We start from the raw sequence: 13,377 nt of genomic DNA on the forward strand, positions 1-13,377 counted from the left end.
TATATACGCTCCCTGTCTGTCCTGTAGACTTCAGTACCAGAGAGTATATATATATACACTCCCTGTCTGTCCTGTAGACTTCAGTACCAGAGAGTATATATATATATACGCTCCCTGTCTGTCCTGTAGACTTCAGCACCAGAGATGCTCCCTGTCTGTCCTATAGACTTCAGTACCAGAGAGTATATATATATACACTCCCTGTCTGTCCTGTGGACTTCAGTACCAGAGACGCTCCCTGTCTGTCCTGTAGACTTCAGTACCAGAGACACTCCCTGTCTGTCCTGTGGACTTCAGCACCAGAGAGTATATATATATACGCTCCCTGTCTGTCCTGTAGACTTCAGCACCAGAGATGCTCCCTGTCTGTCCTGTAGACTTCAGCACCAGAGAGTATATATATATACACTCCCTGTCTGTCCTGTGGACTTCAGTACCAGAGACGCTCCCTGTCAGTCCTGTAGACTTCAGCACCAGAGAGTATATATACAGTGCCTTGCGAAAGTATTCGGCCCCCTTGAACTTTGCGACCTTTTGCCACATTTCAGGCTTCAAACATAAAGATATAAAACTGTATTTTTTTGTGAAGAATCAACAACAAGTGGGACACAATCATGAAGTGGAACAACATTTATTGAATATTTCAAACTTTTTGAACAAATCAAAAACTGAAAAATTGGGCGTGCAAAATTATTCAGCCCCCTTAAGTTAATACTTTGTAGCGCCACCTTTTGCTGCGATTACAGCTGTAAGTCGCTTGGGGTATGTCTCTATCAGTTTTGCACATCGAGAGACTGAAATTTTTTCCCATTCCTCCTTGCAAAACAGCTCGAGCTCAGTGAGGTTGGATGGAGAGCATTTGTGAACAGCAGTTTTCAGTTCTTTCCACAGATGCTCGATTGGATTCAGGTCTGGACTTTGACTTGGCCATTCTAACACCTGGATATGTTTATTTTTGAACCATTCCATTGTAGATTTTGCTTTATGTTTTGGATCATTGTCTTGTTGGAAGACAAATCTCCGTCCCAGTCTCAGGTCTTTTGCAGACTCCATCAGGTTTTCTTCCAGAATGGTCCTGTATTTGGCTCCATCCATCTTCCCATCAATTTTAACCATCTTCCCTGTCCCTGCTGAAGAAAAGCAGGCCCAAACCATGATGCTGCCACCACCATGTTTGACAGTGGGGATGGTGTGTTCAGGTGATGAGCTGTGTTGCTTTTACGCCAAACATAACGTTTTGCATTGTTGCCAAAAGTTCAATTTTGGTTTCATCTGACCAGAGCACCTTCTTCTACATGTTTGGTGTGTCTCCCAGGTGGCTTGTGGCAAACTTTAAACGACACTTTTTATGGATATCTTTAAGAAATGGCTTTCTTCTTGCCACTCTTCCATAAAGGCCAGATTTGTGCAATATACGACTGATTGTTGTCCTATGGACAGAGTCTCCCACCTCAGCTGTAGATCTCTGCAGTTCATCCAGAGTGATCATGGGCCTCTTGGCTGCATCTCTGATCAGTCTTCTCCTTGTATGAGCTGAAAGTTTAGAGGGACGGCCAGGTCTTGGTAGATTTGCAGTGGTCTGATACTCCTTCCATTTCAATATTATCGCTTGCACAGTGCTCCTTGGGATGTTTAAAGCTTGGGAAATCTTTTTGTATCCAAATCAGGCTTTAAACTTCTTCACAACAGTATATCTCGGACCTGCCTGGTGTGTTCCTTGTTCTTCATGATGCTCTCTGCGCTTTTAACGGACCTCTGAGACTATCACAGTGCAGGTGCATTTATACGGAGACTTGATTACACACAGGTGGATTGTATTTATCATCATTAGTCATTTAGGTCAACATTGGATCATTCAGAGATCCTCACTGAACTTCTGGAGAGAGTTTGCTGCACTGAAAGTAAAGGGGCTGAATAATTTTGCACGCCCAATTTTTCAGTTTTTGATTTGTTAAAAAAGTTTGAAATATCCAATAAATGTTGTTCCACTTCATGATTGTGTCCCACTTGTTGTTGATTCTTCACAAAAAAATACAGTTTTATATCTTTATGTTTGAAGCCTGAAATGTGGCAAAAAGGTCGCAAAGTTCAAGGGGCCGAATACTTTCGCAAGGCACTGTATATACGCTCCCTGTCTGTCCTGTAGACTTCAGCACCAGGGAGTATATATATATATATATATATATATATATATATATATATATATATATATATATATATATACGCTCCCTGTCTGTCCTGTAGACTTCAGCACCAGAGACGCTCCCTGTCTGTCCTGTGGACTTCAGCACCAGAGATGCTCCCTGTCTGTCCTGTAGACTTCAGCACCAGAGAGTATATACAAGGCAAGCGACATGACGTAACAGGACCTACAGTAGAGGAATAATGTATCTGGCCTCTCAGAAATAGGTTAACTAGCTCAGGCTTTTCATACACCCTGCAGTCTCCCTCTGTTCTGCCTCGGTAGATCTGAATACACGGCGACTGTATAGATGTTGCAGTATCTCCACAGGGGCCGTGCCAAAGATGATGTCATGGAACTATATTCAACTGTCACTTTTAGCGTTAGCACTGTGCAGCCTAAAGGTCAGAGGTTAAATGATCATAACAACCAGGTAGTCAGTCAGTGTAAATCTGATTAAACTGAGAGGGGGGTTTCCCAGTCACAGATGATGCAATTTTAATGGAGAATGTAAATTGGAGTAGGTTTAATCTGTGTCCTGAAAACAGGTCCCTAAGTATTCCGCTTGTCTGTACACGGGGATGGGTAGTAGGGTTTCCATCTGTTGTTAGTTCCCAGAGGGATTTCTCTCTGTCCTGGTTCCATGTAGAACAGTGGGCCAGACACATGTTATAACGACACCCAGGTTATGTCCTCGTGTTATAACGACACCCAGGCTATGTCCTCGTGTTATAACGACACCCAGGCTATGTCCTCGTGTTATAACGACACCCAGGTTATGTCCTCGTGTTATAACGACACCCAGGCTATGTCCTCGTGTTATAACGACACCCAGGTTACGTCCTCGTGTTATAACGACACCCAGGTTACGTCCTCGTGTTATAACGACACCCAGGTTACGTCCTCGTGTTATAACGACACCCAGGCTACTTCCTCGTGTTATAACGACACCCAGGCTATGTCCTCGTGTTATAACGACACCCAGGCTATGTCCTCGTGTTATAACGACACCCAGGCTATGTCCTCGTGTTATAACGACACCCAGGCTATGTCGTCGTGTTATAACGACACCCAGGCTATGTCGTCGTGTTATAACGACACCCAGGTTACGTCGTCGTGTTATAACGACACCCAGGCTATGTCCTAGTGTTATAACATGACAGATAGAGGACACAGGTGTTCAAGCCAGATTCATTCATGAATGTCTTTCTGCTTTTGTGTGTCATTCATTCTCCATTCTCGCTAAACACTGGACTCTCTGACTGAGGGAGAACCGAGCCAACGTGTGTGTGTGTGTGTGTGTGTGTGTGTGTGTGTGTGTGTGTGTGTCAGCCCTCTGCTCAGTGACAGAATGAAGTGGAGACTCCTGATGAATAATGATCAGTTCAGTTTTATAACGGAGAGAGTAAAGACCTGGAGACTGGCTTCTCTGTTAACATGGAGAGGTGAGAGAGTAAAGACCTGGAGACTGGCTTCTCTGTTAACATGGAGAGAGTAAAGACCTGGAGACTGGCTTCTCTGTTAACATGGAGAGAGTAAAGACCTGGAGACTGGCTTCTCTGTTAACATGGAGAGGTGAGAGAGTAAAGACCTGAGGACTGGCTTCTCTGTTAACATGGAGAGAGTAAAGATCTGGACTGGCTTCTCTGTTAACATGGAGAGGTGAGAGAGTAAAGACCTGGAGACTGGCTTCTCTGTTAACATGGAGAGAGTAAAGACCTGGAGACTGGCTTCTCTGTTAACATGGAGAGAGTAAAGACCTGGAGACTGGCTTCTCTGTTAACATGGAGAGAGTAAAGACCTGGAGACTGGCTTCTCTGTTAACATGGAGAGGTGAGAGAGTAAAGACCTGGAGACTGGCTTCTCTGTTAACATGGAGAGAGTAAAGACCTGGAGACTGGCTTCTCTGTTAACATGGAGAGGTGAGAGAGTAAAGACCTGGAGACTGGCTTCTCTGTTAACATGGAGAGAGTAAAGATCTGGAGACTGGCTTCTCTGTTAACATGGACATGGAGAGAGTAAAGACCTGGAGACTGGCTTCTCTGTTAACATGGAGAGAGTAAAGACCTGGAGACTGGCTTCTCTGTTAACATGGAGAGGTGAGAGAGTAAAGACCTGGAGACTGGCTTCTCTGTTAACATGGAGAGGTGAGAGAGTAAAGACCTGGAGACTGGCTTCTCTGTTAACATGGAGAGAGTAAAGACCTGGAGACTGGCTTCTCTGTTAACATGGAGAGGTGAGAGAGTAAAGACCTGGAGACTGGCTTCTCTGTTAACATGGAGAGAGTAAAGATCTGGAGACTGGCTTCTCTGTTAACATGGAGAGGTGAGAGAGTAAAGACCTGGAGACTGGCCTCTCTGTTAACATGGAGAGAGTAAAGACCTGGAGACTGGCTTCTCTGTTAACATGGAGAGGTGAGAGAGTAAAGACCTGGAGACTGGCTTCTCTGTTAACATGGAGAGAGTAAAGACCTGGAGACTGGCTTCTCTGTTAACATGGAGAGAGTAAAGACCTGGAGACTGGCTTCTCTGTTAACATGGAGAGAGTAAAGACCTGGAGACTGGCTTCTCTGTTAACATGGAGAGAGTAAAGACCTGGAGACTGGCTTCTCTGTTAACATGGAGAGAGTAAAGACCTGGAGACTGGCTTCTCTGTTAACATGGAGAGAGTAAAGATCTGGAGACTGGCTTCTCTGTTAACATGGAGAGAGTAAAGACCTGGAGACTGGCTTCTCTGTTAACATGGAGAGAGTAAAGACCTGGAGACTGGCTTCTCTGTTAACATGGAGAGAGTAAAGACCTGGAGACTGGCTTCTCTGTTAACATGGAGAGAGTAAAGACCTGGAGACTGGCTTCTCTGTTAACATGGAGAGAGTAAAGACATGGAGACTGGCTTCTCTGTTAACATGGAGAGAGTAAAGACCTGGAGACTGGCTTCTCTGTTAACATGGAGAGAGTAAAGACCTGGAGACTGGCTTCTCTGTTAACATGGAGAGAGTAAAGACCTGGAGACTGGCTTCTCTGTTAACATGGAGAGAGTAAAGACCTGGAGACTGGCTTCTCTGTTAACATGGGAGAGTAAAGACCTGGAGACTGGCTTCTCTGTTAACATGGAGAGAGTAAAGACCTGGAGACTGGCTTCTCTGTTAACATGGAGAGAGTAAAGATCTGGAGACTGGCTTCTCTGTTAACATGGAGAGAGTAAAGACCTGGAGACTGGCTTCTCTGTTAACATGGAGAGAGTAAAGACCTGGAGACTGGCTTCTCTGTTAACATGGAGAGAGTAAAGACCTGGAGACTGGCTTCTCTGTTAACATGGAGAGAGTAAAGACCTGGAGACTGGCTTCTCTGTTAACATGGAGAGAGTAAAGACCTGGAGACTGGCTTCTCTGTTAACATGGAGAGAGTAAAGACCTGGAGACTGGCTTCTCTGTTAACATGGAGAGAGGAAAGACCTGGAGACTGGCTTCTCTGTTAACATGGAGAGAGTAAAGACCTGGAGACTGGCTTCTCTGTTAACATGGAGAGAGTAAAGACCTGGAGACTGGCTTCTCTGTTAACATGGAGAGAGTAAAGACCTGGAGACTGGCTTCTCTGTTAACATGGAGAGGTGAGAGAGTAAAGACCTGGAGACTGGCGTCTCTGTTAACATGGAGAGAGTAAAGATCTGGAGACTGGCTTCTCTGTTAACATGGAGAGAGTAAAGACCTGGAGACTGGCTTCTCTGTTAACATGGAGAGAGTAAAGACCTGGAGACTGGCTTCTCTGTTAACATGGAGAGAGTAAAGACCTGGAGACTGGCTTCTCTGTTAACATGGAGAGGTGAGAGAGTAAAGACCTGGAGACTGGCTTCTCTGTTAACATGGAGAGAGTAAAGACCTGGAGACTGGCTTCTCTGTTAACATGGAGAGGTGAGAGAGTAAAGACCTGGAGACTGGCTTCTCTGTTAACATGGAGAGAGTAAAGATCTGGAGACTGGCTTCTCTGTTAACATGGAGAGAGTAAAGACCTGGAGACTGGCTTCTCTGTTTAACATGGAGAGAGTAAAGACCTGGAGACTGGCTTCTCTGTTAACATGGAGAGGTGAGAGAGTAAAGACCTGGAGACTGGCTTCTCTGTTAACATGGAGAGAGTAAAGACCTGGAGACTGGCTTCTCTGTTAACATGGAGAGAGTAAAGACCTGGAGACTGGCTTCTCTGTTAACATGGAGAGGTGAGAGAGTAAAGACCTGGAGACTGGCTTCTCTGTTAACATGGAGAGAGTAAAGACCTGGAGACTGGCTTCTCTGTTAACATGGAGAGAGTAAAGACCTGGAGACTGGCTTCTCTGTTAACATGGAGAGGTGAGAGAGTAAAGACCTGGAGACTGGCTTCTCTGTTAACATGGAGAGAGTAAAGATCTGGAGACTGGCTTCTCTGTTAACATGGAGAGAGTAAAGACCTGGAGACTGGCTTCTCTGTTAACATGGAGAGGTGAGAGAGTAAAGACCTGGAGACTGGCTCTCTGTTAACATGGAGAGAGTAAAGACCTGGAGACTGGCTTCTCTGTTAACATGGAGAGAGTAAAGACCTGGAGACTGGCTTCTCTGTTAACATGGAGAGAGTAAAGACCTGGAGACTGGCTTCTCTGTTAACATGGAGAGAGTAAAGACCTGGAGACTGGCTTCTCTGTTAACATGGAGAGAGTAAAGACCTGGAGACTGGCTTCTCTGTTAACATGGAGAGAGGAAAGACCTGGAGACTGGCTTCTCTGTTAACATGGAGAGAGTAAAGATCTGGAGACTGGCTTCTCTGTTAACATGGGAGAGAGTAAAGACCTGGAGACTGGCTTCTCTGTTAACATGGAGAGAGTAAAGACCTGGAGACTGGCTTCTCTGTTAACATGGAGAGAGTAAAGACCTGGAGACTGGCTTCTCTGTTAACATGGAGAGAGTAAAGACCTGGAGACTGGCTTTCTGTTAACATGGAGAGAGTAAAGACCTGGAGACTGGCTTCTCTGTTAACATGGAGAGAGTAAAGACCTGGAGACTGGCTTCTCTGTTAACATGGAGAGAGTAAAGATCTGAGACTGGCTTCTCTGTTAACATGGAGAGACAGTTTAAAGACCTGGAGACTGGCTTTCTGTTAACATGGAGAGAGTAAAGACCTGGAGACTGGCTTCTCTGTTAACATGGAGAGAGTAAAGACCTGGAGACTGGATTTATCTGTTATAACATGGAGAGGTGAGAGAGTTTAAAGACCTGGAGACTGGCTTATCTGTTAACATGGGAGAGTAAAGACCTGGAGACTGGCTTTCTGTTAACATGGAGAGGTGAGAGAGTAAAGATCTGGAGACTGGCTTCTCTGTTAACATGGAGAGAGTAAAGACCTGAGACTGGCTTTCTGTTAACTCTCTCTGCCTTTCTCCAACCTCATTATAGTTGACAGTTTATACCACCTGGGGATTTATACAGTTTATACAACCTGGGGATTTATACAGTTTATACCACCTGGGGATTTATACAGTTTATACCACCTGGGGATTTATACAGTTTATACCACCTGGGGATTTATACAGTTTATACCACCTGGGGATTTATACAGTTAATACCACCTGGGGGTTTATACAGATTATACAATCTGATAGGATTTATACAGTTTATACAACCTGATAGGATGTATACAGTTTATACAACCTGATAGGATTTATACAGTTTATATAACCTGGGGATCTATACAGTTGATCAAAACCTGATAGGATTTACACAGTTTATATAACCTGGGGATTTATACAGTTAACATCACCTGGGGATTTATACAACCTGGGGATTTATACAGTTAATACCACCTGGGGATTTATACAGTTAATACCACCTGGGGATTTATACAGTTAATACCACCTGGGGATTTATACAGTTAATACAACCTAGGGATTTATACAGTTTATACCACCTGGGGATCTATACAGTTTATACAACCTGGGGATTTATACAGTTAATACCACCTGGGGATCTATGCAGTTTATACCACCTGGGGATTTATACATTTTATACCACCTGGGGATTTATGCAGTTTACACCACCTGGGGATTTATACAGTTAACATCACCTGGGGATTTATATAACCTGGGGATTTATACAGTTTATATAACCTGGGGATTTATACAGTTCATACCACCTGGGGATTTATACCACCTGGGGATTTATACAGTTTATACCACCTGGGGATTTATACAGTTTATACCACCTGGGGATTTATACAGTTTATACAACCTGGGGATTTATACAGTTTATACCACCTAGGGATTTATACAGTTTATACAACCTGGGGATTTATACAGTTTATACCACCTAGGGATTTATACAGTTTATACAACCTGGGGATTTATACAGTTAATACCACCTGGGGATCTATACAGTTTATACCACCTGGGGATTTATACAGTTTATACCACCTGGGGATTTATGCAGTTTACACCACCTGGGGATTTATACAGTTAACATCACCTGGGGATTTATATAACCTGGGGATTTATACAGTTTATATAACCTGGGGATTTATACAGTTCATACCACCTGGGGATTTATACCACCTGGGGATTTATACAGTTAACATCACCTGGGGATTTATACAGTTAATACCACCTGGGGATTTATACAGTTAATACCACCTGGGGATTTATACCGTTTATACCACCTGGGGATTTATACAGTTAATACCACCTGGGGATTTATACCACCTGGGGATTTATACAGTTAACATCACCTGGGGATTTATACAGTTGATACCACCTGGGGATTTATACAGTTAATACCACCTGGGGATTTATACCGTTTATACCACCTGGGGATTTATACAGTTAATACCACCTGGGGATTTATACAGTTAATACCACCTGGGGATTTATACAGTTTATACCACCTGGGGATTTATACAGTTTATACCACCTGGGGATTTATACAGTTTATACCACCTGGGGATTTATACAGTTTATACCACCTGGGGATTTATACAGTTTATACCACCTGGGGATTTATACAGTTAATACCACCTGGGGATTTATAGAGTTTATACCACCTGGGGATTTATACAGTTTATACCACCTGGGGATTTATACAGTTAATACCACCTGGGGATTTATACAGTTAACATCACCTGGGGATTTATACAACCTGGGGATTTATACAGTTTATACCACCTGGGGATTTATACAGTTAATACCACCTGGGGATTTATACAGTTAATACCACCTGGGGATTTATACAGTTCATACCACCTGGGGATTTATACAGTTGATACCGCCTGGGGATTTATACAGTTGATATAACCTGGGGATTTATACAGTTGATATAACCTGGGGATTTATACAGTTTAAACCACCTGGGGATTTATACAGTTGATATAACCTGGGGATTTATATAGTTTATACCACCTGGGGATTTATACAGTTTATACAACCTGGGGATTTATACAGTTAATACAACCTGGGGATTTATACAACCTGGGGATTTATACAACCTGGGGATTTATACAACCTGGGGATTTATACCACCTGGGGATTTATACAGTTAATACAACCTGGGGATTTATACCACCTGGGGATTTATACAGTTTATACCACCTGGGGATTTATACAGTTTATACCACCTGGGGATTTATACAGTTTATACCACCTGGGGATTTATACAGTTTATACCACCTGGGGATTTATACAGTTTATACCACCTGGGGATTTATACAGTTCATACCACCTGGGGATTTATACATTTGATACCGCCTGGGGATTTATACAGTTGATACCGCCTGGGGATTTATACAGTTGATACCACCTGGGGATTTATACAGTTAATACCACCTGGGGATTTATACAGTTGATATAACTTGGGGATTTATACAGTTTAAACCACCTGGGGATTTATACAGTTGATATAACCTGGGGATTTATATAGTTTATACCACCTGGGGATTTATACAGTTTATACAACCTGGGGATTTATACAGTTAATACAACCTGGGGATTTATACAACCTGGGGATTTATACAACCTGGGGATTTATACAACCTGGGGATTTATACCACCTGGGGATTTATACAGTTAATACAACCTGGGGATTTATACAGTTTATACCACCTGGGGATTTATACAGTTTATACCACCTGGGGATTTATACAGTTTATACCACCTGGGGATTTATACAGTTAATACAACCTGGGGATTTATACAGTTTATACCATCTGATATGATTTATACAGTTAATACCACCTGGGGATTTATACAGTTGATATAACCTGGGGATTTATACAGTTGATATAACCTGGGGATTTATACAGTTTATACCACCTGATATGATTTATACAGTTTATACCACCTGGGGATTTATACAGTTAATACCACCTGGGGATTTATACAGTTAATACCACCTGATAGGATTTATATAACCTGGGGATTTATACAGTTGATCAAAACCTGATAGGATTTATACAGTTGATCAAAACCTGATAGGATTTATATAACCTGATAGGATTTTGGGAATGTTTCCAGAACGTTGCAACTATGGTATTAATGAAGCCAGTCAGTTTTCCTCAGATGCCTTTTAGTTATCATAACCCCACCCATAACGCCTCCACACACACACACACACACACACACACACACACACACACACATACACACACACACACACACACCTCCACTGTCTGTCTCTGTGCTGCTAACCTCTACACTGTCTGACAGACTTGTTGTGGTGCTGTTGGATGGATTCTCAGTTAAAACCACTGCTCTGAGAACTGTACCTATGCCTTAGTCCTCTCTCTCTCTCTCTCTCTCTCTCTCTCTCTCTGTGTGTCTCTCTCTCTCTCTCTCTCTCTCTCTCTCTGTGTGTGTTCTCTCTCTCTGTGTGTGTCTCTCTCTCTCTGTGTGTGTTCTCTCTCTCTCTGTGTGTGTTCTCTCTCTCTGTGTGTGTTCTCTCTCTCTCTGTGTGTGTCTCTCTCTCTCTGTGTGTGTGTTCTCTCTCTCTGTGTGTGTGTCTCTCTCTCTGTGTGTGTGTGTGTGTTCTCTCTCTCTGTCTCTCTCTGTGTGTGTGTGTGTGTTCTCTCTGTGTGTGATGTGTCTCTCTGTGTGTGTGTCCTCTGATTGTATCATGGCATTTCTCCCTCCTTCAGGTGGCGTGAAGGCAGGTGTTGAGGACTGTCTTTTCTCTCTGCCTCATTCTGTTGTTCTGAGTCATGGCGACCTCTCTGCTCAGCAGGCAGCTGGTCCTCTCCCCTACAGCAGAACCTCAGGCTCACTGCACCAGGTACACGCCGATCACACACTAACCCTCACACACACCGCTCACACACGCCACTCACACACTCCCTCACACACACACCGCCACACACACACCGCTCACACACACCGCCACACACACACCCTCACACACGCCGCTCACACACAAGGCTCACACACGCCGCTCACACACTCCGATCACACACTCCCCTCACACACACCGCTCACACACGCCACTCACACACTCCGCTCACACACTCCGCTCACACACCGCTCACACGCCGCTCACACACGCCGCTCACACACGCCGCTCACACACGCCGCTCATATCACCACACGCGCTCACACTCCGCTCACACACGCCGATCACACATTCCCCCCACACACACCGCTCACACACGCCAGACTAATGATACACACTCCCCTAACACACTCCGCTCACACACACCGCTCACACACACACATAAGAGGTAGTAGGAACAGTAGTGTGTACAGGTTATGGTTATGTCTGTTAGAGGTAATATCTATATGCAATCAGCTAATGCTCTATTCCAGTTATATCACTGTTTGGTGTATACACACACACACACACACACATATACACTGGTAGAAATGTCACACTACTGACCTTGCTGCTGTTCCCTGTAGCCAACAGTCTCTTAATGAGTCAGCTTCCTCAATCATAAAACAGAGGTCAGCTACATGGTTAAGACAGACTAATGATATAACCCTGTAGCCAGACAGACTAATAATATCACCCTGTGACCAGACAGACTAATGATATAACCCTGTGACCAGACAGACTAATGATATAACCCTGTGACCAGACAGACTAATGATATAACCCTGTGACCAGACAGACTAATGATATAACCCTGTGACCAGACAGACTAATGATATAACCCTGTGACCAGACAGACTAATGATATAACCCTGTGACCAGACAGACTAATGATATAACCCTGTGACCAGACAGACTAATGATATAACCCTGTGACCAGACAGACTAATGATATAACCCTGTGACCAGACAGACTAATGATATCACCCTGTGACCAGACAGACTAATGATATAACCCTGTGACCAGACAGACTAATGATATAACCCTGTGGCCAGACAGACTAATGATATCACCCTGTGACCAGACAGACTAATAATATCACCCTGTGGCCAGACAGACTAATGATATCACCCTGCATGCCCTGTGGCCAGACAGACTAATGATATCACCCTACATACCCTGTGGCCAGACAGACTAATGATATCACCCTACATACCCTGTGGCCAGACAGACTAATGATATCACCCTACATACCCTGTGGCCAGACAGACTAATGATATCACCCTACATACCCTGTGGCCAGACAGACTAATGATATCACCCTGTGGCCAGACAGACTAATGATATCACCCTACATACCCTGTGGCCAGACAGACTAATGATATCACCCTGTGGCCAGACAGACTAATGATATCACCCTGTGGCCAGACAGACTAATGATATCACTCACCCTACATACCCTGTGGCCAGACAGACAAATGATATCACCCTACATACCCTGTGCCCAGACAGACTAATGATATCACCCTACATACCCTGTGGCCAGACAGACTAATGATATCACCCTATGTACCCTGTGGCCAGACAGACTAATGATATCACCCTACATAATGACATCACCCTACATACCCTGTGGCCAGACAGACAAATGATATCACCCTACATACCCTGTGGCCAGACAGACTAATGATATCACCCTACATACCCTGTGGCCAGACAGACTAATGATATCACCCTACATACCCTGTGGCCAGACAGACTAATGATATCACCCTACATACCCTGTGGCCAGACAGACTAATGATATCACCCTACATACCCTGTGGCCAGACAGACTAATGATATCACCCTACATACCCTGTGGCCAGACAGACTAATGATATCACC

At 44.1% G+C, this 13,377-nt stretch overlaps 1 protein-coding gene across 1 annotated transcript in view; it reads left to right on the top strand.

Moving 5' to 3' along the window:
- The first annotated feature begins 7,351 nt into the window (after window positions 1-7,351).
- Window positions 7,352-13,377, top strand: part of LOC135564909 (4-aminobutyrate aminotransferase, mitochondrial-like) — a 32,135-nt gene continuing 26,109 nt past the window's right edge. The window contains exons 1-2 of the mRNA XM_065010995.1: window positions 7,352-7,403; window positions 11,346-11,456. Of these exons, the coding sequence (XP_064867067.1) occupies window positions 7,352-7,403; window positions 11,346-11,456 (163 nt within the window). The remainder of the gene's footprint in view (window positions 7,404-11,345; window positions 11,457-13,377) is intronic.

This window comes from Oncorhynchus nerka, linkage group LG26 (assembly GCF_034236695.1).
Source record: "Oncorhynchus nerka isolate Pitt River linkage group LG26, Oner_Uvic_2.0, whole genome shotgun sequence".
Lineage (NCBI taxonomy): Eukaryota > Metazoa > Chordata > Actinopteri > Salmoniformes > Salmonidae > Oncorhynchus > Oncorhynchus nerka.